At 48.4% G+C, this 27,747-nt stretch overlaps 1 protein-coding gene across 11 annotated transcripts in view; it reads left to right on the top strand.

Annotated features, from left to right (window-relative positions):
- Positions 1–3,054: 3,054 nt before the first annotated feature.
- Positions 3,055–27,747, top strand: part of PPARGC1B (PPARG coactivator 1 beta) — a 147,311-nt gene continuing 122,618 nt past the window's right edge. For 5 of the 11 annotated variants that reach the window (XR_010121854.1, XR_010121855.1, XM_063643209.1 and 2 more), the window contains exon 1: positions 3,106–3,636. Coding sequence is in view for 8 of the 11 variants with exons in the window: in XM_063643209.1 (XP_063499279.1) it covers positions 3,559–3,636 (78 nt within the window). In the remaining 3 variants the exon portion in view is untranslated. Of the gene's footprint in view, positions 3,637–27,747 lie in introns of all 11 variants that reach the window. The other 6 variants (XR_010121856.1, XM_063643207.1, XM_055285658.2 and 3 more) reach the window with 3 other exon arrangements.

The raw sequence follows: 27,747 nt of genomic DNA, 5'->3' as shown, positions 1-27,747 counted from the left end.
AGAAAACAGCCTCAGAGAGGAGAAGCAAATGGCACAAGATCATCTAGCACCTCAGGTTTTTTGAGGGCTTTTTTTTTTGAGATGGGGTCTCAGGCTAGAGGGCAGTGATGATCACAGGTCACTACAGCCTCAACCTCCTGGGCTCAAGTGATGCTCCCATCTTAGCCTCCAACATAGCTGGGACCGCAAGTGTACACCATAACCCTTGGCTAATTTTTTTTTTTTTTTTGTATTTTTTGTAAAGATGGGATCTCCCTATGTTGCCCAGGCTGTTTTCAAACTCCTAGACTCAAGTGATCCTCCAGCCTCAGCCTTCCAGTGTTGGGATTACAGGCATGAGCCACCACACCCAGGCCAGGACTTTTAATCTCAATTAAGAACTTCACATTTTTCCATGGGCCAGAGGAACTTCAAATTCCTCCATGAGGCTGAGACTCTGTGAGCAACTTGTGATGAAGGAACTTCTGGGACAATATGCTTTTGAAAAGGAGGCTAGATATCTCAGGTGAGGCCCTTTCTCACCTAAATTTCTTGCCAGCCAGAAGACTGTTGTGAGGATGTAGTGATTGGCGAGAAAGTCCCTGACGTTGGGCAATGTGTGGCTTTTCTATCAACGTGGGAGTTTTAAAAACAAAAAAGCCTCTGGGAAAGTGCTGTCAGGTCTTCCCTGGCAAGGCAGTGAATGGCACTGCAGCTCTGCAAGGACCGAGGCTAGAGATGGGTGGCTTTGGGGACACTCCAAAGTTTGGCCTCTGGGCTATAAAGGACACACCACCAGTCAGGGGCCAGGCTGGGCCTGGAAGGGACATCTCCGGAAACCATCCCATAGGACTCTGACTCTGGTGCCCAGGGGAGTAGCAAAAAAATGGGGTCTTGGGAGAATTCAAGTCCTTAGTGCTAATGGTGATGATATTGGTGATGTTGGTGATGACTATAGTGATGATGGGCATTTCCTACCTGAAAGACTCAGGGCCAGGCAACTGACTTTACATGAATTGCATTGTTTCATTCAATCCATCCTCACAAGTTCCCTATGTGGAGCAGTACCATTGCTATCCCCACTTTACAGATGAGGAAACTGAGGCTCAGAGAGGTTAAGTAAATGACCAAGGGTACATAGCTAGTTTGCACCAGGATTCAAATCTGAATACACTGGAGTCCAAAGTATGCCAGCAGCCTGTAAGTGCTGGAAAAAAGGCAAGTAACATTGGCTAGTGCCTTTAAGGGATATATATTTCTTATTCCCATTTTAACAGAAGGAAAACAGAACAGAGTGCTTAGCATATTCTCCATGAGGTCAGGCACTGTGCCAAGCACTTTACATATATTATCTCCTCAATCATCAAAACATCCCTATGAAGTAGGTAGTTTTTGGGTCCCCATTTGTGTAGATGAGGAAACCGAGACCCAAGACTAAATGACTTGCTGTGGTTCCAAATCGGGCAGTGTGACTCCAGGGCCCACGCTCTTCACCCCCTGAATTGCTGGATACTGGAACATCTTAGATGTTCCAGTATCCAGATGCAGGGTCTGAAACAGAACCCAGGACTCCTGACTCCTAGTCTAGGGCTCTGAGGCTAGATGCAGGCTCTCTGCTGGAATGCATTGTTCCTTAAAAGCACACTGGCCTTAAGCCCAAAGAGTGAAATCACGCCCTGCGGTTCTGGGAACCTCAGACTGGAGAAGGAAGCTTTTGCCCTGGTGTTCAAGTCTCAGCAGGTGTGCTGGGGACTTTCCCTCTGTTTCCTTCTCCCGCTGGAAGGAAGCCCTTGTTAGGTGGGCAGGGTGGGGCAGCCCTTATGAGTGTAGGGTGGGAGGAGGGCAGGAGGCAGGTGTGCCCAATAAAACAGACCTAAAGCTTCCCGCCTTCTTGCCTTCATCCAGGCAGTGCCCTCATCACCTGTCTGGAAAACAACAGGGCATGATGATGAGAGTTGAAGATTGGAGTCAGGAGGTCTGAGTTCTGGTTCTGGCTCAGGCACTACTCCACGTACACATTGACAGTCAGTTTCCTTATCTGTATAATGTGTGGTGGTGGTGGTGGCAGAGAATCAAAATTCTCCAGCTTTTTCAGTTAACACATCATCTATTAAGTGCCTACTATGTGCCAGGAACTGCAGATACAGCAAGTGCAAAAGCAGATTTAGGCCCTGCTTTCACGGTGTTAAGAGTCTTGTAAGGAGAGATACAAAGATTAAGTCTTCATTGCAACAAATGTAAAATGGCAACTGTGACCAGCTTTTAGAGAAAAAAGGCCTGCTGATGGAGCTAAGGGAGCCCATGATGGTGGGGATGGAAGGAGAGGAAATGGCTTGACAGTCCGAGGGGTAATAGGGAAAGATGCCCTGAAGAGATTACTAGGTGAGTGGCTGCTGGGTGTACAAGCCCGTTGTGAGTGGGCCTGCGGAGGCTGGCAGGAGCCCAGCCCCTTCATGCATTGTGGACATTGGTAAGAGAACTCATTGGAATTTTTTGGGGGAAGGGTGTTGGGGATGATGGGAGAGAGAGATATACGATCAGGTTTAGCACAGAATATAGGCAAACGCACCCTTCAAGTAAAAGATAAAAATGCCTCCTCCTCCAAGGAGCCTTCCTTGATTTCTTTACTTTTGATCTATGGTATTTCTCCCTCCTTCTCTGGCCTTGTAGCCTGGGTAGAGAAACTCAGTCTTCCAGGGAAGTAAGACCTAAGCTTTTCCTTCCTGCAACTGATGTGCGCTGTAGCTTCGAACGAGGTCCTAGGTATACACACACACACACACACACACATATATATGTATACACACATATATACATATATATACACACACACATATATGTATACACATACATATATATGTATACACATACATATATATGTATACACATACATATATATGTATACACATACATATATATATATATTTTTTTTTTTTTTTCAGGAGGGATATGAAGAGTGACTTACAGGCGCCCGCCACCATGCCTGGCTAATTTTTTTTGTATTTTTAGTAGAGACGGGGTTTCACCACGTTGGCCAGTCTGGTCTCAAACTCCTGACCTCAGGTGATCCACCCGCCTCGGCCTCCCAAAGTGCTGAGATTACAGGCGTGAGCCACTGCGCCTGGCCTTCGAACGAGGTCCTATGCCTTCTTGAGCCTCAGTTTCCCCAAGCTGTGCATAAGAAGCAGGTTGTCTCGCAGGGCCCGCCCAGCGCTAACGCAACGTGATTCGCTCTGGCAGGAGCCGGGGGCTGCCCGCATTGCTGCGCAGGCATCGGGCTGCTGGCTGGGGCACCGCCACCTGGCTGCCTGCGCTTTACCCCCTGCTGAGGGCTGCGGGAGCTGGTCGCGGCGCCAGACGCTGCGCAGGAAAGTGGGTGAGCGACCCCCGGCTCCCGCGGGCGCCGCGCGGCCCCGCCCCCGCAGCAAGCGGCCCTGCGGCAGCCGGGGGCTCGAGCTCCGCCCTCCGCCTCCCGCCAGCCTCACTCCCTCCTCCCTCCTCCCTTGCTCGCTCGCTGGCTCCCTCCCCCCGGGCCGGCTCGGCGTTGACTCCGCCGCACGCTGCAGCCGCGGCTGGAAGATGGCGGGGAACGACTGCGGCGCGCTGCTGGACGAAGAGCTCTCCTCCTTCTTCCTCAACTATCTCGCTGACACGCAGGTACGGCCAGCCGGGGCTGCGGGCCCGGGGCCAGGGGTGCTGAGCTGCGGGGGCCGCAGCCGCAGCCGCGGAGGCCGTGAGGCAGCGGTGGAAGCCCTGGGGTAACTGGGGGTTCCAGGCTGCAGAGCCCCCCTTCCAGGCGCCCTGCGATGCGCTCCGTTACCGGGGCAGGGAGCCGGAGGTCTCCCGGAGCGTGCTGGAGCGTTGGGGGCGCTACGGCCGCTGGGGAGGGTCTAGCCTTGGCTGCTTGGAGTCTGCCCCCCCGCGGGCAAAACTGGGGGGTACCGCGCTTCCTTTGGGAGGTGGAGGCGCGCCACGGTGTGGGGTACCCTCAGGCTGGCGCTGGGTGCTGGAGGCGCGCCGTCAGCGCCCGGCACTTGCTGCCGTACTTTCACGTGGACTTGTGGCCCCGGCACGGGTGCATGCCCCGGTCTCCGGAGTCCCCTAGTCCTCCAGGCTGTAGTCCCCAGAGTACTGTTGCTGGCCCCCCGCCGCTTTCTACCCGCGCCCACAGCGCGGAGTTTTCTGCCAGTTGCCGGCTGAAGGCATAGGGGTCTGCGGGGCACGTGGACATGCGGGCGGAGACAGCGTCTTCCTGGTTTCGCTATCGGGCGGAGCCCCCTGTGGGGAAAAGCCAGGCTGGATGGGGGCGGAAGGACTGTCTGGGGGCGCCTGGGTCCCCCTGCGGTGCGCGGCCCCGGTGCGCGCTCCACGATGCAGGGGGAAGGGAAGGCGAGGCGGAGTCCCAGGCTCTGGCTGAGCCCGGGAGCCCCACTGGCGACACGCGCGTGACAGGAGAGGGTGCTCTGGTGTGCCGGGGCGCGGGGGAGCGAGGAAGCTGGTGGCTTGGAGACTGGGAGAGGGGTGCTGCTGGGACAAGCAGCCACCAAAAATGTCAGCACGAGGCGTGCGCGCCCCCCACCCCTTCCCCCATTTTCCCCACCCAATGCCTGTTGCAAGCATAAAGTTTGGCTCCAGAGTTAGGGCTTTTTCTCTGGGCGCCCGGCTGCGGGTCATCGGGAAGCTGAGGATGCGGCGGAACCTCGGAGGAGCCCCCGGGTGCTGGCACACGCCTGGGCACGGAGAGGGGCGGCCGGGCGGAACCGGGCGCGGCTCGCGGGGGCTGGTTTGGTACCTGGAGTGGGAGCGCCGGTGCCGGCCCGTTTTGCATAACAGTGGAAGGGAGGGGGAAGGCGGAGATGGGGGGAGGGAGGTGGGAGGAGAGAGAGGGAAACTTTGCTTCTTGTTATAATCTGCCTGTCTTTGGGCGGCAGCAGCTGTCATGGGACCGGGTGGGCGGGGAGAGGCTTGCAAGCTGACTCCTTGCGGTGAAACGCGACTTGGAAGGGACGCCGCAGCCGAGACGTTCAGCTCCGGGCGGACTCCGGGTGGCGACTTCGGGCTGGCGGCTGGGACGGCGTGGCGTGGCAGGGTGTAGCCGAGAGGAAGCCCGCCACGCGGGAGGCAGGCCGGCCCTGGCCCGCTGCAGACGCCGCTGCGTAGGGGAGCCGCGGGGCCGCGTGGTCGGTGGCGGGCGCGCTCGGGTTGGTTCGCGGCAGAGGCCGGAGGGGCTAGTGGCGTGTGATTGAGCTTCTCGAGGTCGGGGGGAATGTGCGATGAGCGAGTTGCGCGCGCGGGTGTGTGTGTGTGTGTGTGTGTGTGCACACGCCGCGCGCGCCCGGCGCGTACCTTTACCTCTGACGAAACTGCGGTGGAGCTCCCGCCGTCGTCGCCGGGCTCCGTCACACGCCCCGCGCCGGTGTCTGCGCCGAAGGCGGGTCCCAGCCTCAGTACCCCCAGAGCCGACAGCTTGGGACTAGCGGGCACTTAGTGCGGGAGGAGGGGCAGAGTCGCTCCTGGGAAGATTCTGTCCCCACATCTTGAAATTGCCCGAGGGCGTCTCCGAATCTCTTGGCTGAAATGCGGATGAGAGAGGCCTGAAATAGCCGGAGACTCGTTCAGGGACCCATGTCAAGAACTGTCCGCTTTGGACTGTACCCTGGATTTTAACTCGATCTTCAGTGTTTGGCTCAGCAATAATTAATTATTTTGCCCTTTAGCCGCCCAGTGAGCCTAGCTAGCAGAAATAGTTCATCTAAGGAAACTAGAAAATTGAATAATCAGGTGTTAGCAGGAGCAGTGCAGTGAAAGTTAATCTGGGACATTTGCTTTTTTTATTTAACCACGTGACAGGCCGAGGATCTTCTGGTGATCTTTGCCGGCCCAACTTGGGAAATGTAATTGATAGGATGAGCTTTGAGTCGCCCCTAGAAGGCCTGGAGAGCCCAGCCGGAAGAGGACCTGGGCGGGCCCAGTGTGCGCCTCCTCATTTTACAGTTGGAGAAAGAGACTGCGAGGGGTGAGCGGCTTGTATGGGACCATGCAGCCAGAGGGTGACAGAGCCACCCAGGGCTCCTGACTCCAGGTCCTGTGTGTTACCTAGAAATAGCACTGGACTTGGAGTCAGAAGGCCTGAGTGGAGTCACCTTCCCCACTCTCTGGCTGGGTGACCCCGGCGCAAGCCATTTGAACTCTCCGAGCCTCATTTCCTCCATCTGTCAAATGGGGCTGGTGGTGCCGCAAGAGAATCCAATGGCCTGGTGGTGAGGGTGAGCAGTGTTTGCATGTGAGATGTTCTGGTTGTTCCTGCAACCCCCTCTCCTCCCCTAAACTTTCCCTGACCCTCCCCTCCTCCATCTCCCTTTGGGAGCTTTGGGGAAAGTGGATTAAATGATAATTCATTGTCTTTGTCCCAAAAGATTGTTGTTGTCTTTGGTGGCTAATCCAGGGTTAGATGAGGGAGGACTTCTGTTTAGGAGAATTAACTTTTACCCATTGGGGCCAAAGTACGGAAATTTAGCAGAACAAGGATTGCGAAAGTTTCTTGGAAAGCTTTGAGGCATGGATCCCAAAGGACTGTGGGTAGCTTCACCTTTGTTCAGGCTGTGCCCCTGGCCCAGAGTGCCCTCACCCACCCGTCCTGCATAGCCTTCTCCTCTACTAGGCTCTCCCAGCCCAGCTCGCCCTGCTTTCTCTCCTCTGGTTTTCTGCATCTGTGTTATACAACCAAGCACTTTGTGTGAGTCTGGTGTCCAGTAAGATTCTAGTGCTAGGGTTGTGCCTTTTATCATTGTGCCTGCAAGGCACCTGTCAGTATGCTGAGCTGTGTTCCTTTGCTTAGCTCTTGGCTAGGCACATGGATTACAGACAGGGGTGCAGCTGGGTCCTGCCAAGCAGAAGCTCCCAGGCTGGCAGGGGAGACAGCTGGGCAGCGAGTGTGGGAGAGAGGAATGCAGAGGGCTGCAGCTGTGGGCAAAGGCTTAGACCCCAAAGGCCACACAGCAAGTCCACACTAAATATGGGCTATTTGAAGTTGCTTAGGGCATCAGTCATAGATGCACAAAGTGTCAAAGTTGCCAGCGGGAATGTTAGAAATCATCAGTTCTAACAACTTATTAAAAATATTTAATTACAGAATTGTTAGAAAATACTACCAAGCATAAAGAAAAAAAATGAGAAATATGTAACATGACCCAAGGATAACCACTTAATTGTCATGTATATTCCAGACTGTTTATTTCTTGTTCATATAGATCACATCTTGTTTTTAAAACATGGAGTTGCCGGGCACGGTGGCTCATGCCTGTAATCCTAGCACTTTGGGAGGCTGAGGCAGGTGAATCACCTGAGGTCAGGAGTTCCGGACCAGCCTCACCAACATGGTGAAATCCTGTCTGTACTAAAAATACAAAAATTAGCTGGGCGTGGTGGCACACACCTGTAATCCCAGCTACTTGGGAGGCTGAGGCAGGAGAATCGCTTGAACCCAGGAGGCAGAGGTTGCAGTGAGCCAAGATACGCCACTTCACTCCAGCCTGGGCGAAAGAGTGAAACTCATTCTCAAAAAAAAAAAAAAAAAAAAAAGGAGTTATCCTGAATATACTGATTTGTAACTTGGAATTGCACTGTTTTGTAACATGTTTTTTTTTTCCTCCTCCAAACAATATGCTGTGAACATCTTTCCACATCAGTAAATATTCTACTTAGTATCTTAATGATTATATAATGTTTCATTGAAGATTGAACTGAAATGTATTTAATCCTTTATCGTTACTCATTTACGTTGTTTAATTTTTTTATTTTGCTATTGTAAGCAATGCTAAAATGAATATCTTTTTATGTATGTCTTTGTTTCTTCCTTTAAATTCCTATAAGTGAAATTACTCCATCAAACCCATTCCTGGATTCTCTTCTAGAAAGATTGTACTTATTTGCGCACCGGCATGGTCTGGGAACACCTGGTTTCCTATACACAGATAACTGTTGATATTTTCATTGTTTTTCATTTTTACCAGTCTGTTCATCAATAAATTCTGTTACCCTTATTGTTTTAATGTGCATTTATTTGATTACTTGTGATGCTAAACTGCTTCCCCATATGATCATGGGCGACTTGTGGTTCTGTGTTTCTGAACTTGGCCCATTTTGCGATTGGTATCTTGTCTCCTCGTTGTGCTAAAGCTGGGATTGAGCACCCAGAAGGGGCCCCTGCCACATGGAGAACTGGGAAAATGGCTCCACACACCCCTTGAAGCCAAGGCCAACTTCTTTTTCAAATCAGTTTGTGGGTTTGGACAAATGTATAGTGTGTGGGAGAAGGTTGAAGCGTAGCCTTCACTGGGTGCATTTGTCCATTCTTCATCTGTATGCGACTTAGGGAGAGTAACTTCTTCACCTGAGCCAGAAGGGGTCATGTTCACCAGAGACCTGGGCTCCACTTTTGTTGGGATTCCCCGGCTGGTGCTAATGATCAGGATGCCTGTGAAACCCAGGAAGGGCAATGGCCCAGCAGCCGTGCCCCAGGGGCTCATATTTCCTCTTTACCTTAGGGCCCTCCTCTTAGCAGCTCGTGCAGGCCAGGCAGAAGTTCCACTATGCCACGTGAGTCACCCTCTTCCTTCTTCCTCTGGAATAATAGAAGAAAGGACTGGCTCGAGTGAGAAGCAGCCTTGCAAAGGGGGCTCAGGCTTGGAAATGCATAACAAGAACATTGCAGTGTTGATCCTTGCCTTCTTCATCTTCATCATCAGTGATGTTTACTGAGTATCCCCTAGACCCCATGCAGTTTTCTGAGCCTTCTGTTTGCACTACTACATTTCATTCTCATAGATATTGTGCAAAATGTAGGTGCTGTTGCACAGTTGTACAGATCTTACAGTTTCAGAGAACTCACTGACTTGTGGAAGACTAATTACCTTTGAGTAAGTAGAAGAACCAGCATTAGTGGGCAGTGTTCCCAGACTATTTGACTGCAAGCTCCTTGAAGACAGGGGCTACTCTCAGTTTTTGTTCATCACCGTTTTTCTAGCACCTTGAGCAAATGAAGGCACATTGATTGTATAGAGAGGATGCAGAGGCTGGGTGCGGTGGCTCACGCCAGTAATCCCAGCACTTTGGGAGGCCGAGGGGGGCAGATCACGAGGCCAGGAGTTTGAGACCAGCCTGACCAACATGGTGAAACCCCGTCTCTACTAAAAATACAAAAATTAGCCAGGCGTGGTGGTGTGCGCCTGTAATCCCAGCTACTCAGGAGGCTGAGGCAGGAGAATCGCTTGAACCCGGGAGGCGGAGGTTGCAGTGAGCTGAGATTACGCCACTGCACTCCAGCCTAGGCAACAGAGTGAGACTCCATCTACAAAAAAAACAAAAAAGAAAGAATGCAGAACAAGTCCCTCTGCTTCTCTAGGCCTGTTTTTCAGTCCTTGAAATGGGGATAATAGGCCCTCTGGGTTGGGAGTGAAATAATACAGTATATCTAAAATGAGCACTAACCTGCTACTCATGAAACTTGGAATAGTTCTCTCTTTGAAACACTTTAGAAGGACAGGATTAAGTATGGAGCTAATTTTCATGCATGCAATCTTTTTTTTTTGCATAAAAGAGAGAAGCGTAATTCTTGTTAGAGAGTGAAGGGTACCCAAATAAAGTGATTTGGAAGAAAATGATCAGGGTCAGTTTCTATCTGTCCTCCTACAAGGTAGTCGGAGTACCTCATATCCATCCCATTGACACTCAGCTGATGCAGAATCAATTGGATTGATCTTTCTGTTCTTCCCTTCTGATCTAGGTTTTTGTCTGTTTGTAACTAGATTCCTGCAGTTACTACCAAAGAGATCTTTGCTGCACCAGACTTTGTCTTCTTCCATTTGTCCTTAGCCCTGATGGCAGAGCAGTCCTCTTAGAGTGCATATCTGACATCACTCTCTTGCTCACACATCTCCCATGGCTCCCCAGTACATTTTTTTTTTCTTTTAAGACTTTATTTTTTTTAGAACAATTTCAGGTTCACAGCAAAATTGAAAGGAAAGTACAGAGATTTGCCATATACCCTGGCCCCCAACATGCATAACCTCCCCCATTATTAATATTCCCCACCAGAGTTGTAGATTTGTTATAATTGATGAACCTACATTGACACATCATTGTCACCCCAGAGTCTGTAGTTTACATTAGGGTTCACTCCGTGGGTTTGGACAAATGTATAATGACAGGTATCCACCATGGTAACATCACACAGAATAGTCTCACTGCTCTAGAAATCTGCCCTACCTTTTCATTTCTTCTGTCCCCCAACTCCTGGCAACCACTGATCTTTTTACTGTTTCTACAGTTTTGCCTTTTCCAGAATGTCATATAGTTGGAATCATGCGGTATGTAGTGTTTTCAGGTTGGCTTTTTTTTCACTTGCTGATAGGAATTTAAGGTTCCTCCATGACTTTCATGGCTTGATAGCTCAGCTCTCCAGTATTTTAAAATTAAAGCCTAAACTTAAACGTGATTTCCGAGGGCCTTCGGGTACTTTAAATTGGAGAGTTAGGCCCTTGACTTTGTCTTGAGCTGTCTGCTTTTACTTTGTGATCCTGTACCTCCCCAGGAAAACCCTGAACTTTCCTCCTGGAGGCTTAGACTCGGGCTGCCCTTTTCTGTGTCCTCCGTCTCCATTTCCATGATTCATCCTGCGAGCCCCCGCTCACCAGCCATTGTTTTGGCGATGCCCTCTCCCTCACCTCCAAGCCAGCTGTTCCATCTTCAGTGTGGCAGTACGCAGGGCCAGCAGAGCATTGACCTTGGAATCCCCTTACTGGGTTTGAGTCTTGGTTCTGCGATTTGCCAGCTTCGAGGCCTTTGGCAGGTCACATAACCTCTCTGAGCTTCTGTTTCCTGAAGTGGGAAGATATGATGATTAAGATTGTTGTGAAGAGGCCGGGCACAGTGGCTTACGCCTGTAATCCCAGCGCTTTGGGAGGCTGAGGTGGGTGGATCACTTGAGGTCAGGAGTTCGAGACCAGCCTGGCCAACATGATGAAACCCCGTCTCTACTAAAAATACAAAAATTAGGTGGGCATGGTGGCGCATGCCTGTATTCCCAGCTACTTGGGAGGCTGAGGCAGGAGAATCACTTGAACTGGGGAGGTGAAGGTTGCAGTGAGCCAGGATCACACTACTACACTCCAGCTTGGGTGACAGAGCGAGACTGTGTCTCAAAAAAAAAAAGATTGTTGTGAAGAGTCAGTGAAAATCGAATGACAACATGGATTTAAAGCATGTAATCATGCCTGGCACAGAATAAGCACCAAATAATAGATGTATCTCTTCATCTGTAGATCGCATTGTTAGGACATCACTCCTGGACGTTAAGCTCCACAAAGGCAAGAATTTTCGTTTATTTCATCCACCTTGTTTTTCACCACAATGAATAGATCAGTGCCTGGAATATAACAGACATTTAATCAGTCCTCATTGAGTGATTAGGAAATCACTCCCGGATGTTAAGCTCCACAAAGGCAAGGACTTTCGTTCATTTCATCCACCTTTTTTTTTCACCACAGTGAATAGATCAGTGCCTGGAACATAACAGACATTTAATCAATCCTTACTGAGTGAATGAATATGCTAGACTATGAGCCTCTTCAGGGCAGACACTGCTTCTTGTTTTATATCTTCAGTCTGAGTGTTCCTGAGAAGGGGTGGAATACAAGTCTGGTGGAATGAACTGGAATGTCCTCTCCCCGCCACCATCCCTGCCATTTTAATGTATTCATGGCCTACCTGAACTTTAAGCTCCCTCTTGAAAGCCTGCCCTCTCTGGAAAGCATTTTTTTTTTTTTTTGAGATGGCGTCTCACTCTGTCGTCCAGGTTGGAGTGCAGTGGCACGATCTTGGATCACGGCAACCTCCACCTCCCGGGTTCAAGCGATTCTTCTGCCTCAGCCTCCCAAGTAGCTGGAACTACAGGCATGTACCACCACACCCAGCTAATTTTTATATTTTTAGTAGAGACGGGGTTTCACCATATTGACCAGGCTGGTCTTGAACTCCTGACCTCGTGATCCGCTTGCCTCCGCCTCCCAAAATGCTGGGATTGCAGGCGTGAACCACCGCGTCCCGCCTCTGGAAAGCCTTTGAAGCTAACTTCTTCTGCTTCCACCACCCACGTGGCTTGTGCCACTTACTATCCCATGGTATCTGTGTGTGCTTTTATTCCTACAACTGGATTGAAAGCTCTGGGAGGACAAGGAATTATTTTTATCCTGGACTAGCACTGTGGTTGCCTAGAAGAGCGTTTTATAGGTTTCAATGCCAGGTTCTCTGAAAGAACTTTGTATTTTAAACATTTGACTATGGAAAATGTCAACTCATACAGAAGTAGACAGTAGAGAGAACAGTATGGTGAATCCCCATCCCTCCATCACCCGGCGTCTACTGTTAAAGACTTGCAGCCACTCCATGGAGATGGAATAACATTTCCATGTACAAGAAGTCATTTCATCTGTGACTATTTCATTGTGTATCTGTGAAGAGACTTCTGAGTGCTATTGCATGGATTTCTCTCAATAACTGTGAGATTGGCTTTCCCCATTTTGTAGGTGACGAAACTGAGGTGCAGGGAGGTTAGGTCAGTTGCTCAGGGTCTTGAAGCCAGTGAGCGGCTTACCTGGGATTTGAACCTTGACTGTGAGCAGCTCCCTCTCCTTCCAGGCTTGGGGCAGGGGGCCCTTCGAGATACAGGTACACCTTGCCATTTCCAGAAGAGAGGACGCTGAGGTCCAGCTGCTTGGCTGGAGGAAGCCCAGGCCCCTGACTCCCTGGCAAGTTCATTTCCAGTGTCAGGTCTTGCGAGGTGCAGTGGGCCTTAGCTCTTGGGGAGGGCCAGGGTGGGTGGTCCTCTGAGAGACACCATTGACCTGAGTGGCTGGGCTTTGGATGGCCGTGGGACCCTGGGGCAAGGTCTACCACCACCCCTGGACAGACTGCATTTTCTTCCTACTCTTTGTCATTCCCAAATCCCGAAGGTCCCCCTTGCAGCTGACCACGAGTTCTCTCATGAGATGCTCAGGACTACCCAGTGAGGGAGAGGGAGCCAAGGGGTCAGCAGCTGGGTTCACAGAGCTCAGAGAGGAGGGACCTGGCCTGAGGTCACCCAGCTGTCCTGGGCACAGGGTTGACAGGCTCTTGGTGGCATCTGGACCCGTGGGCTCCCACCCCGCTCTTTCTTCAGGATAGAGACCGAATTGCTACCCAGATCTAGAGTAGGAGACCAGAGTTGAGACCTGAGAGACTTTCACAAATGGTGGGATAAAGCCATTGATTAACTGTCCCCAAAGGCCTGTGATGACTGTTTGGTGTTTTAGGTAAGAAAACAAACATTTGCCCTAATTGTTTGCTTCAGTGGCTGAGAGGGCTGTGAATTCCAGGATTGGGTTCTGCTTGGGCAAAGCCCTGGGAGCTTGGCAGAGAATTTCTTTGGGCCTTCTTTTTCTATCTAGGAAATGGGGCCAATAGTAGCATATGCTTTGAAGGCTTTTAGTGAAGAATAGTTGAGGCAATGTCTGTAAAGTGTTGAGAAATGCTCAATGAGTAGTAACCCTTGTTATTATGAAAAAGGGACACATGTAATGCAGACCCTGCCATTTGTCTCCCCCACTGAGCTCCAGGTCCTTGATCTAGTCGAGGCCCTGAGGTTCTTGCAGAGTGTTTTTTCCTCTCTACTTGTGGGGCAGGTGACGAGGGATCCCATCCAGCTTTAGCAAGTGTGGCAGTACTGACTTAGGAAACCACTTCTAGTGAGATGCCACTTGAAGAGAGAAGAAATATCCAATAGTGGTTAAGAGCTCTAGGCTTTGGAGTTTTAACTGCCTATGGTTTAAATCAGTGCTCTACCACTTACTAGCTATGTGACCTTGAGCAAGTATCTTAACTTCTCTGACCTCAGTTTCTACATATATTATCCCCCAAATTGGGGATAATAATAGTATGCTGTTTGTAGGATAACTTAAGATAGCTGCAGATAATTAAGGCTTGCAGCTTCACCTGACATATAGTAAGCGCTCAATAAATGGTAGTCACTAGGATGATGACAATGATAATGATGTAAAAATATAACACACACAAATGTCAATTTGAGCTTTCTGGGAGTTGGGAGTGCCTTAGAGACGATCTTGCTTAATGCCCTTACCTTGAAGGAAGGAAACAGACTAGAAACAGATCAGAGGATGCCTTCAGGTCACTCAGCAGAGGCAAGACAGGGCCCTTGGCTGCTGTCTGCTTGGCCAGGGCTGGCTCTGAGTAGCTGGGACTCAACTGTCTGGGACCCACTGTCTGGGAACTCAGCCGGGCGAGCCCTGCTTGGCTGAGAGATGGATGCTCCCCGACAGCTCTGCAGCCGTATTTTTTCCCTGTGATTGCCTGGCAGAACATAGTCATTTAGCAGAGGGAATGTGAGGAGATGTTAGAAACCAACCAGGCCCTGAGCAGTTGCAGCAGCCGGCCCACAAGTCGCTCCCTGATGTTGCCATGGCAAACAGCCTTGGCAACGTGGCTGCTCGTGCCTTTATTTCTGGTTTCAGGCTCTTTGCAAGGAAGTGTGGTACCCAGAACACTGGGGAGGGCCCTGCCCTGGATTCTTGGCACTGAGGGCAACCCAGCCTTTATGCTGCTAACAGTCCCAGGCCACAGCAGCCCCTGCTCAAAACACCTGCAGACCCACCCTGCCTTTGCAGAAGCAGACTACTGGGTATGGGATTTGAAGCCTCAAATGTCCATTTAGCTGACTGTCCATCTATTTGTCAAATACTGTGTTTGGCAATGCTATACTGTTCCCGCCACTGCAAAAGCACAGCCACATAATATTCTTTTTTTTTTTTTTTTCCGTGAGACAGAGTCTCACCCTGTTGCCCAGGCTGGAGTGTGGTGGCGCGATCTCAGCTCACTGCAACCCCTGCCTCCCGGGTTCAAGTGATTCTCCTGCCTCAGCCCCCTGAGTAGCTGGGATTACAGGCGTCTGCCACCATGCTTGGCTAATTTTTTTGTATTTTTAGTAGAGATGGGGTTTCACCATGTTGGCCAGGCTGGTCTTGAACTCCTGACCTCAGGTAATTCAACCCTCTCAGCCTCCCAAAGTGCTGGGATTACAAGCGTGAGCCACCATGCCTGGCATAGCCACATAATATTCTTAACATGATGGTGGTGATAACAGTTAACAACTGCTATATCCCCTTCAAAAGATCAGGCCCTGTGCCACATCCTTCACATGTGTAATCACATTTAATCTCAGAGGAACCCCATGAGGCAGTCCCACTGCTATCCCCATTTTACAGTTGGGTAGACCTAGGTCAACCCACAGTTTGTGGCACTGATGCTGTTCTGCAGCTCCTCCCCTATACCAGGCAACCATGGGGGCCCCACCATTAAGTGTCTGTCCCCTCCCTGTGCCCCTCTCCCACCTGCACCTGCACACTGCAAGGCTCAGCTCAAGTGATGCCTCCTGTAATTCCCCCTCTCAGAACTGGCCCTTTTTGCTCTGCGATCCCCACAGTCTGCTACAGACACTTTCTGTTCCCTGCCTTCCCTCAATACTCTGCCACTCTGGTGAGTTTATTTTTGCCCTCCAGCCATCCCAAAACAAAACAGAAGGGCAAACTGGCTAAGGAGGAGAGCTTTGACTGTGCTGAGGAGTTTGGACTTGGCAGGCAGTGGGGAGTTGGCAAAGAGTTTTATTATTGTTATTCATAACAGTAATAATATAAAAGAGCCAACACTTAGAGACCTGTTGGTATGTGCCAGGTACTAAGCTTGGGCCGTTAGGTGCTTTATCTTGTTTAATCAACTACCAGTGAGGTTGGCAGTATGGCAAATGAGAAAACTGAGACTTGGAGAAGTTCAGTGACTTCCCCAAATCGCCTAGCTAGGAAGTAGCAAGGCTGGGATTTGAACCTAGGTTTGTCTGACTTCAGAGCACATGGTCCTAACCATTGCAGTGGTGGCTAATTTGGCTGAGCACATAGAAAGGACTGGAATGGTGTAACAGGAGGCATCTGTGGTGTGGCTGGGGTGGGTGGTGGGGCCCATACCCTGCCTCAGCTGTGGGGCTCAGTGGAAATCACTAGATATAGGTAAGAGGGCAGGGGGCTCAGAGTGGTGCCCTCATAGCCAAGATGGGGGTGCAGAAGAGGATTTATATGGGGAGAACATCCATTTATTCAGGGTCCACTGTGTGCCAGGTCTGTTCCTTACTCTGGCCTTCCCTGGAGCCTGGTTAAATGTAAACTGTAGCCTCAGACCTTTATAACCTTTGTTTATGTGTTTCTTCTTTTTTTTTTTGAGACAGATTCTCGCTCTGTCGCCCAGGCTGGAGTGCAGTGGTGTGATCTCGGCTCACTGCAACCTCCGCCTCCTGGGTTCAAATGATTCTCCTGCCTCAGCCTCCTGAGTAGCTGGGATTACAGGCGCCCACCACCATGCCTGGCAAATTTTTGTATTTTTAGTAGAGATGGGATTTCTCCATGTTGGTTAGGCTGGTCTCGAACTTGCAACCTCAGGTGATCTGCTTGCTTTGGCCTCCCAAAGTGCTGAGATTCCAGGTGTGAGCCACCGTGCCCGGCCCTATTTATTCTTTACTGTTCCCTCTTCTCTGCCCAGTTGGGACTGGAGCTCATCAAGCTGGTTTTCCATCAAATCCCCCAGTGACTTAATAGTTCCGGGCACACTGTAGGCCCCCAATAAATAGTTGTTGGATGACTGAATGATGAACAAATGCTGTTCGATCTTTCACAACATTTGCCTGGCCCCAGAGGTCCTTCTTTGTGCCTGGAGACATGCTAGGATGTGTGGGTGAGGTGAGTGTGGCAGCATTGTATCAGTCCCCACAAGGAGTCACCTGCCCTTGTCACCAAGATAAGCCTTGCACACAGACGATCAAAGGCAAACACTTTGTGGAGCCTCCAGAACCCACTTTCAGGATACACCTCCAGCACACAGATCTTTGTGGAATGATAAACCACTGCTAGGAATCCAGTCTGTTCCAGGGCATGGCTCTACCTCAACTGGGGAGGGGCTCAGAGTTTCAAGAGTCTTGGTATCTGCAGGGAGGTGTCTGGTCAAATGTCCCCACATCTTCCCGGGGGATTGAAACCAGCACTTTACACTAGGCCTCATGCCCATGACCCACCCACTTACTCCAGAGAGACTAGGCAGGCTGCCTGCACTCATGAGGAAGGAAGAGAAATCCAGGGAGGTGAAGGGGCAAGAGAGGACTTGGGGACCAGTGACCATAGTGCCCAGCTCAAGAAGATGAACTCCATGCTGCGTGGATCTTCCCTTGCTTAGAATCTCCTCATATGTTGCACCTGGCACCTTTCCTTCTTAGGGCCAATTCACTCTTAGTTCGCACATGGTTCTTACAAGCTTGGCAGTCATGTCAAGCAAGGCCTCATGACATGAGAAGCAGCACATTGGTTCTGTTAGTGTGTGCCTATGTAGGCATGGGGTGAGAGGTGAGGATCTACCAGAGGCAGACACGTGGACTACAGCACTGAAGCCAGCTTGGGGCCAATTAGTGAGGGGGCTGAGGGGTCCTGCACACCTGTCTTGTTCCTGAATACATTACTATGTGAAAGCGCAAAGCTCATTGGTGATGAAGACAGTGTATCGTCTCTGAGGAAAGGTACATTCTGTTCAATGTTCTCCGAGAAAGCAAGAAAGTGTGAAGTACATTTTGGTATTACCATCAAAAATAGGAAGTCTATCAAAAGCAGGCAAAAGTTTTGGCATTCCAAGTTATTTATAAAGTTTGCATATTGTTAGCATACATAATTCCTTGATGATGCCAGATGAATGAGTTAGTCTAGCCATAAAGCTTTCTTTGAAAGTTAATGCAATCTCTGAAAATAAGGTATTGTCTTTTATGTTTCCAAGGCTGCTTAAGGTAGCACAAAGAGTATGTAGCTTGGCATTAGATAAGTGCTGACTGGCCTCAAGAAACAGTGGCACTTGCACTTAGTGATTCATCAGAGCTTGGGCTTTAGAGTCTGGTTCAAATTTTAGCTTTGTGATTTTTTTTTTTTTTTTTTTTGAGACAGGGTCTTGCTCTGTTGCCCAAGCTGGTGCGATCAAGGCTCACTGCAGTCTCAACCTCTTGGGCTCAAGGGATCCTCCTACCTCAACCTCCCCAGTAGCTAGGACTAAAGGCATGTGCCACTACACCTGGGTAATTTTTTACTTTTTTTAGAGATAGAGTCTTGCTATATTGCCCAGGCTGGTCTTGAACTCCTAGGCTCAAGCAATCCTATTGCCTCGGCCTCCCAAAGTGCTAGAATTACAGGTGGGAGCCACTGCGCCTGGCCAGCTTTGTGACTTTTTAGTTGTGTGATCTAAGGAGTTAGATAGCTGCTCTGTGCTCTAGTTAGCCAGCTCCCAAATGGGAATGATAATAGGACTTACCTGCCAGGCTTGGTAGAACTAATCAGTGGTTCTCAGCCATGAGTGCACATCAGAATCAACTCTGTAGTTTAAAAAAATCATAATTACACATCTGGGACTGTCCCAGACCTATAGAGTGAGGATCTTTGAGAGTAGGTCCTTGAGCTTCTCTGTCTTTAAAAAGCTCCCTCTGATGACACCCCTGCTTTGGTACTAAAAATCAGGTACTATTCATAGAGTGTCTGTCATGAACTCTGCCGGTTCCCTCCCCTCTCTCTTTCCGGCTTCAGTGTGGGCCACAGGCTAGCATTTAGGATGAATGACCAGGGAACAGATCGAAAGCCGCTTTATAATAATGCCCGTGTAGAGCAGGGCAACTTCTTTATAGGCATTTCCATTTGATCTTCACATCAATCTCATGTCATAGGGAAAAGGAGTATTCCCATTTTACAGATGGGGAAATAGAGGTCCAGAGAGGGACTTGGTAGGATCCTGCCAGTAATCAGTTTTCAAATATTCGTCTTGGTCCCTGTGTTTGTCCTCCTTGATCCTCAATCCCGCACCCACTTATGGGTCAGCTCATAGGAGGTAGGGGGATTAGGATTACTTTATGAGTGAGTGGGTTGGAAGAGAGGAGGAAGAAGGCAGCCTGAGAGAACACAAGTCACCTGCAGACTCCCAGAGGCCAGTGACAGTTTGATTTATCAGGCCCCTTAAAGAACAGAGGGGTGCTGGTCATGGTCCCAGACCATGCAGTAGCTTAGGGGTAGCAACAGGACTAGAATCCATTTCTGATGCCTGATTCACTGCCATCCCAGCTCTATGTGCTGCTTCCACAGTGTGGTCAGGGTGTGGCTCCACTGATAATAGAATTAGTCTTCTAGCTAGTGTAGTGAGGCCTTTGCACTTGCTGTTCCCTCTGCCGGGAATGCTTTTCCCAGGCATTGCCATGGCTTGCTGCTTCCTCACCTCCTTCCAGTCCTGTCAGGTGTCGTCTCCTCAAATGACCACCATTCTACTTTCTGTCTCTATGATTTTGGTTGTGACATGGTTTCTCATACAAGTGGGTTCACAGTATTTGTCTTTTTGTGCCTGGCTTATTTCACTTAGTATAGTGTCATCAAGGCCCATCTCTATTGGGGCAAATGTCGGAATTTCCTTCCTTTTTCAGGTAGAATAATATTTCACTGAATATGCCTCATTTTGCTTATCCATTCATTTGTTAATGAATACCTGGGTTGCTTTCACATTTTAGCTATTGTGAATGATGGTGCTGTGAACATGGGTGCACAAATATCTTTTGGAGACCCTGGTTTCAACCCATTTGGGTATATGCCCAGAGGTAGAATTGCTGGATTATGTGGTAGTTCTGTTGTTAATGTTTTGAGAAACCACCATACTGTTTTCCATGGTGGCTGTAGCATTTAACATTCCTACCAACAACGCACAAGGGTCCCAATTTCTCCATATCCTCTCTAACACTTCCTGTTTTCCGTTTGTTTCTTTAAATAGTAGCCATCCTAATGGGTGTGAGGTGGTTATCTTATTGTAGTTATGATTTGCATTTCCCTAATGATTGAGCATTTTTTAATGTGTTTACTGGCCATTTGCATATCTTCTTTAGATAAATGTCTTTTCAGGTCATTTGCCTGTATTTTAAAATTGGGTTGTTTGTTTTTTGTTGTTGTTGACATTTAATTCTCTTTATATTTGATCTCATCAGATATGATTTGCAAATATTTTCTCCCATTCTATGAGTTGCCTTTTTATTCTGTTGATAGTGTCTTCTAATTCGCAAAATTAAATAATTTTCACGTAGTCTAATTTGTCTATTTTTTCTTTTGTTGCCTCTGCTTTTGGTGTCATATCTAAGAAATCATTTTCAAACCCAATGTCAAGAAGCCTTTGCCTGCTTTGTTTTCTTCTAAGAGTTTTAGAGTTTGAGCTCTTTCATTTATATCTTTGATCCATTTGGAGTTAACGTTTATATATGGTGTAAGGTAAGAGTCCAACTTCATTCCTTTGCATAACTGAATGTGTCTTGAATGAGTGAGTAATTGGCTAAGTCCTTAAGCTGTACAGGCTGCTGAGCTCACCTAACCCTCCTAACAGCGTCAGGAGAAAAATACTTTTAGCGCCATTCTTCATGTGAGCCTGATGCTCAGAGGGTGAGTGTGGGGCTTGGGGACATAGCTCCTTTGCTGACCAAGCCACACAGAGGTCCCCAGGGCCCAGCAGGCAGGCATGACCAGGGCCCCGCCCCAAAATATCATGCCCCAGTGCCCTAGTGACCTCATGCCACTTTCTCCTTGGGGTTGGGCAACAGCTCCTCCCTGCCCTGTGGGTGTGGACACCAGGTACCTGCCCAGCAGCGCCTGGGGCCTCCAGCCTACTCCAGCACTGCTCTTTGTCCCAGTGGCTGAAGGAGTGGCAGCCTGGCTTGTATTTTCTGGTCCAGCGCCAACAGGAATGTGGCAATCTCCTCCCCCTGTGCCTGCATCCACACCTCCCTGGTGGGGTGGGGGTGGACCATGGGCAGGCACCATAGCAGGCAAAACCAGAGGACAGTGATGGTGTCTTGGGTGGAAGCTGCTTTGCCAGAGGCCCATCTCCTGAGAGGCTAGAGCAGGCCCAGGTTGGTGAATCAGTTTCCAGGAAGAGCAGGGTGGGGTTGAGGAGTGGGTGAGGAGCCAAGCGGGAGAGGGAGGTGGAGGTTTAGAATCCACCCTAGAAGGAGAAGAAAGCCCTCTTTTGCTCAGCTGGCCTGCCAGAAGATTTTCAATGATATGGTTGTGAAACAACCAGAGGAGGGGCAGTACCAGCCGGTTCCAGGTGATGAGCACAGCCCAGGGTCTGAGGTTGAGCGGGAGGCACCTGAGAACAGTTGAAGAACAGAGCTCTGAGTCAGCCTGAGTCCAGGGTCTGTCAGTTAGCTGCTGACTTAGGGCATGGTACTTATTCTGCCTGGGCCTTAGTTTCCTCACCTGTGAAATGGGGTGAAGATTTTATATATATATATATCTCAGTGGGTAGTTGAGTTGAAAAATGAGAAGGTACAATGTCTGAAGAGCTTAGTGCAGTGTCTGGGTGTTATGATCAATAATAATGACAATTACCAGTGACCAGATTGTTTGGTGACAGTTTAGTGGAGGAAGCCATGCAGCAGTCACTCCCTGTGCACGGGAAACCCATTGCAGATTTGAGCAAGCCTTGCTCCCTGCCCTGGATGAACAGATCTGCAGATGGCCGTGGAGGGTGCTCAGGGCAGAGTGTCAAGACAACTTTTGCAGCAGAAAGGGTATTGAAGGATGAGCAGGAGCTGGCCAACGTGATGGGAGGGGCCTCCTAGCCAAGGACCAGGCTGTCGTGATGGCTAGCATATCATGTGGCTGATGACTGAGCAATGAGTGGCTAGGTGGGAGGCTTGAGGGGAGGCTCTGAGCTGACTGGAGGACTCCCCTTGGGGGTGAGGAACAGACAGCATGAACAAAATGTCTGGAAGAATCAAAAGATAGAACACCAAGATTCTCGTCCAAGAAACTAGCTGGAGGCTGCTCTGGAGAAGGGGAAAGGCCTTGGGGAGGTTTCAGAAGGAGAGTGACTTTGAGAGTGACTAGTTCTTCCCCAGGCCTCACAGGCAGCATGGAATGAATGGTATCACCCTGTGGCCTGCGCCGCTCATCCCCAGGCCCTAGGAGTGAGTGGGGGACATGCAGGGATTTGTGTAAGGATTCACACAAAGGCTGGGGTATAGCTTCTCATCTGTAGTCCTGACTCAAGTCCCTGGCTCAATACAGCAGGAATCGGTGGGGCCAGGCACCACAGAACCACTAGGTATAGCCCTCAATAAATTTAATGATGCAGATGATACTTAGTGTCATCATAATGATTATTTCTCCTATTTACCATTATACCTGTTAGCGTGTCACTGCGAAATTGACACAGCATTTTCACATCCACAGTTCACATCCTTGTGAGGATTTTCATTTCTGTTTTGCTGATGAAGGACCCAAGGCCCAGGGATGTGAAGTGACTTACCCACTGAGGTCACTGTTGTAGGAACTGGATGGGAATGTGAGACTTGTGGCCCGTCAGATCCACCTGGTTGAGAAGAGAGATGTTTTTTGAATGGAGCCCCTCAGCTACTGCTGTCTGAGTTCCCTGCCTTATCTTGAATTCTTTTTGGAGCAATGATCTCCAGTCTTTTCAGAATTGCCACATCTCGCCATTGTATGATTTTGCAACAGTTGCAACTGTGAAACGCCCCCAGAAAACTGTAATCTCCATTGATCTCTATGTAGTTTAGAGTTAGGGCAGAGGAAAATCTTGTTCTTTGCATCTGTGCTGGAAAGAAGAGTGTCATGGTGAGAATATTGTACCTGGAGTCTGGAGGGAGCCCTGGGCTGTTCCTCTTTGCTGTGTGACCTTGGACAGGTCTCGCCCCCTCTCTGGCCCTGAGTTTCCTAATCTCTGCCATCCTGTGACTCATTATCTTTCTAAACGTGAGCTGTTTTAAAGTGTCACAAGTCTGGGATTGTGAATCGCGGGGGCTGTTTTGCTTTGGTAAATTCTGCTTGGAGCTGAACCACCAGGTACTGGATAGAGAGGGAGACTAGTTCCTGGAGACAGATGGACAGATGGAGCTACGAAACAGTCTCATCGCAGATGGATAATGTACTTTCCCTGCACCCAGTGGGTAACGTCAGTGTAGGTTCTTAACTCCGCAGGTTATGGCCCCTTTCCTGGTGACAGGTGCAATGCTGACTTCTCTTTGAACTGTAAGTTGGAAGAAATTTGTCATGGGATCATGTGCCTTAAACGAGTGGGTTTGGAAGGGGGAGAAGGTGGAGGAGGAACTCCAGGCAAGAGAATCCCTGATTTCCAACCTCCCCAGTGAATCACGGAACATTGGATAAGTCATTCATGGGGGTGGAAAGATTGGGCGAGAATTGGGAACTTCAGGCCAGATTTTTTTTTTTAAAGGAGTAAGTCATTCAAAATCCTCTACTGACAGATGATATATACAATAATATCTTCCCCTTTTCCACAACATTATTTTATCCACCTTGAATCATTTTTTAAAATCTACAAAACAAACTTTCTTTTAGCTCTCTTCTCTGTTTAAGTTAAAAAATATATATATGTTAATAGGGGAAGGAAGGTGTCATTGAATACTCAGATACCCCAGGGATCTGCAGACTTGGCTGTGGATGCTCTTTGAGGTTCAGAATGGCCATTCTTGGGCCCCAGCCCCTGGTGTCTTTCACACAGAGCTGCTTACAGAGCCGCTGCTGGCTCAACCATGAGGTCTGTAATTATTTAAAGAAAGCTCACATCAAGTGGAAAAAGAGTGAACCACACTTAACGTACCATGTGGCCAATGGGCAATTGAATACCAAAGACATCCGATTACCTCTGGCCCGCACCAGCTGCTGGATTTTGCAGCCGGGTGCATTAGGTGACCATGGGACTGACAGGCAGGTCCAAGTATGCACGATGGGTGCCTGTGCAGGCAGCCTGGCCAGGCTTCAGCCCGGAAGACAGGATCTGTGTACATCCAGGGAAAGCTGTGCTCTGAGCTTTACAGCACAAGTTAATGTAAAAGCAATTTTGTAGAGTAAAACAGAAGCTAATAATTATGAAATTTAAAACTTAAATGTTTTATATTACTATAACACAGACAGTTAATTGCACTGTAATTTATCATTAATACCAAAGTATTTTGGAGAAATAATCTTAGATTCCTTTTATATTTTGGTTGTTTTGTTTAGCAAATGTAATATGGATTTTTTGAAAATTAATATTTAAAAATTTTCAATATTAGGGACTAATTTGTCAGAGAAAGTAAGGTTATCCCCACCCTGCCACTTAGCAGTTTAGTGGGTTTAAATGCCTTTCAACTGAATATGGGATTATCTCATTTTATTTATTTATTTATTTATTTTTTTACCTTTTCTATGGTGCTGATCTTCTATGTTTATATAAATTGTATTTTTTCTTGTTACAAAAATGATATACGTTAATTTATTGAAATGTGAGAGCACACAAATAGATAAGAGAAAGTAAAGAAAACTAATCCCGGCCAGGCGTGGTGGCTCATGCCTGTAATTCCAGCACTATGGGAGGCCAAGGCTGGTGGATCACCTGAGGTCAGGAGTTCAAGACCAGCCTGGCCAACATGGTGAAACCCCGTCTCTACTAAAAATATAAAAATTAGCTGGGCGTGGTGGCAGGCGCCTGTAATCCCAGCTACTTGGGAGACTAAGGCAGGAGAATTGCCTGAACCTGGGAGGTGGAGGTTGCAGTGAGCCAAGATTGCGCCACTGCACTCCAGCCTGGGCGACAGAGCAAGACTCTGTCCAAAAAAAAAGAAAAGAAAAGAAAAGAAAAGAAAAGAAAAGAAAACTAATCCCAGCACCCAGAAATAACCAGTCATAGGCAGTGCTTAAGAAAATAAAGGTAACATTGTAGGTTTCACTTCTCCCCAAGCTTCTTTCCTTGGGCACACTTTTCTCACCTCTCAGCCTCCTTTTATGGGCGGATTCCTACTCATGACCTTGAGAGGGGAAGAACATAGACGGTAGTCATAGTTTAACTATCTCCTCCTTTATAAAATGGGAACAGCAATCCCTGCATTGCTGTGAGAATGCATGTATAATGGATCTGAAAGCAAATTGCAAATTGTAGAGTCATAAACAGATGTAAGGCTATGTTGCTACTTCCCTGTGCCTGTGCCTATCACAGCTACTGATATTGCTGCCTGTTTTAACTCAGATAATACCAGGTTTAGACAATATCTGATCACCTCCAAGTACTTCCCAGGCTTTAGTCACTCCTGAGGTTTGGCTTTTAGTCTACATACTATGTACCGCATCTCTCTACACGTCCGTTAATATGTACAGAACAAGATAAATATCCTTGCTGGTGGGGAAGGCATTTAAACTCAGGCTTCCTGATTTAGAATCTATTACTCAGTCGGGCTGTTTGAAGTGTTAACTGATCCACCTTGTGATTCAGTCTGCAATTGGAGCAGAACCAAGGGAAAGAGATTGGTGGGGCTCACGCAGAGCAAGCCCCAGGAAGACCCAGCTGCCTGGCAAGCTCATTTTCCTACTAGTTATGCGAAAGAGACAATGAACTTGCTTTTGTATTTATTTTGCAAATGTAACACAGACCCTGGTTTAAAAGATTATGTTACAGGCCAGGCGTGGTGGCTCACGCCTGTAATCCCAGCACTTTGGGAGGCCGAGGCGGGTGGATCACCTGAAGTCAGGAGTTTGAGACCAGCCTGGCTAACGTAGTGAAACCCTGTCACCACTAAAAATACAAAAATTAGCCGGGCGTGGTGGCAGGTGCCTGTAATCCCAGCCACTTGGGTGGCTGAGGCAGGAGAATCACTTGAACCCGGGAAACGGAGGTTGCAGTGAGCCAAGATCGTACCATTGCACTCCAGCCTGGGCGACATGGTGAGACTCCATCTTGATCACTTGAAGTCAGGAGTCAAGATGACAACATAAACAAAAACATTATGCATGTTACAAATGGCAGTCATCCCTTGCACTCACATTCTTGTGTTTCCATCCCCAGAGCAACCCTCTACTAATTTCTAATGTGTTCTTCCAGAGGTAAACCATACAAACATCGCATATATATGGTCTAACTTGCTGCCTCCTGGTTTTTTATTTTATTTTTTGTTTTTTGCACAAATGGTAACAAACTAAGGACATTGTTGTGCAACTTTTTTTTCTACTTAGTATTTCTTAAAGATCATTTCGTATCAATATGTAGAGATCTACTTCACTGTTTGGATTGATCATAGTTTGTTTAACTAGTTGGGCATTTAAGTGATTGCTATTTATTTTATTTTATTTCATTGAGACAGAGTATCGCTCTTGCCCAGGCTGGAGTGCAGTGGCGTGATCTTGGCTCACAGCAACCTCTGCCTCCCGGGATCAAGCGATTCTCCTGCCTCAGCCTCCCGAGTAGCTGTGATTACAGGCATGTGCCACCACACCCAGCTAATTTTTTATATTTTTGGTAGAGGCAGGGTTTCACCATGTTGGCCAAGGTGGTCTCAAACTCCTGACCTCAAGTGATCCTCCCACCTCGGCCTCACAAAATGCTGGGATTACAGGCGTGAGCCACTGTGCCTGGCCTATTTATTTATTTATTTTTAATTAAAAAAATTTTTTTTAACCTACCTCTTACACAGAAATAGGTTATTTCTAATTGACTGCTGCTGCTAGTTTGCAGTAAGTTTTGTACACATGTGACGTATGCATAAGATAAATGCCTCAGAGGGGAATTGCTCAGTTAAAAATGTGTGTATTTATTTATTTATTTATTTAGTTTTTATTTTGAGATGGAGTCTTGCTTTGTCGCCCAGACTGGAGTGCAGTGGTGTGATCTCTGCTCACTCCAACCTTTGCCTCCCCAAAACAAGCAATTCTCCTGCTTCAGCCTCCCGAGTAGCTGGGATTACTCCCGAGTGGCAGGGTAGCCTGCCACCACACCCAGATAATTTTTGTATTTTTAGTAGAGACGGGATTTTGCCATGTTGGCCAGGCTGGTCTTGAACTCCTGACTCAGGTGATCCGCCCACCTTGGCCTCCCAAAGTGCTGCGATTACAGGCGTGAGCCACCGCACCTGGCTGGTGTGCGTATTAAACATTTTGATGTATATTGTCACATTCCTCTCCGTGAAATTATATCACTTTATGTTTCTGTAGAAATGCCTAAGAAGTGTTTGTTTCTTCACACCTTCACCCACACAGCATGTTATTAGACTTCATTGATCTTTGCCAATCTGGAGTCTCTGAAGTTTTAATTCATAGTCCTTTTTGGATGGTTAAGACTCACCTGTGCTTCCTTTCCTGTGAATTCGTATCAGTTGTCGATTTTCTTCTTTCTGATTCGTGTGTTGAGCTTGTTTTATTCCTATTCCCTCACGTGGCCCTGGGTCCTTCTTGCGTGTCCCCCTCCCCTGGCAGCTCGGTTTGGAGGAGGATGCCTCCTGGGCTAGGGTCGGGGTCCAGATCTGACTGCCTACCCTCTGGGTGAGCTTGACCAAGTCAGTTAGACTCTCTGAGTCACTGTTTTCTGCTCTGTGAAGTGAGGATATTAGTTCAACAGCAGGGATGTTGGATAGATCAGATAATCAGTATAAAGGTGTTGTAAAAACTGTAGAAAGCTGTCAAAATATAATATGACATTAATATTTACTTGGTTTCAAATGAGTGGTAAGATTTTACTTACCTAAAACTTTACAGCCAAGTCATCTGGTTAAACACGTAGGCAGAGTGAGGCCCAGAGGAGAATGGGCCTGTCAGAGTCAGGTGTCAGAGGCTGGGTCTG

This window comes from Symphalangus syndactylus, chromosome 7 (assembly GCF_028878055.3).
Source record: "Symphalangus syndactylus isolate Jambi chromosome 7, NHGRI_mSymSyn1-v2.1_pri, whole genome shotgun sequence".
NCBI lineage: Eukaryota > Metazoa > Chordata > Mammalia > Primates > Hylobatidae > Symphalangus > Symphalangus syndactylus.
Note: the sequence above shows the minus strand (reverse complement) of the source record. Positions and strands in the feature narration are given on the sequence as shown.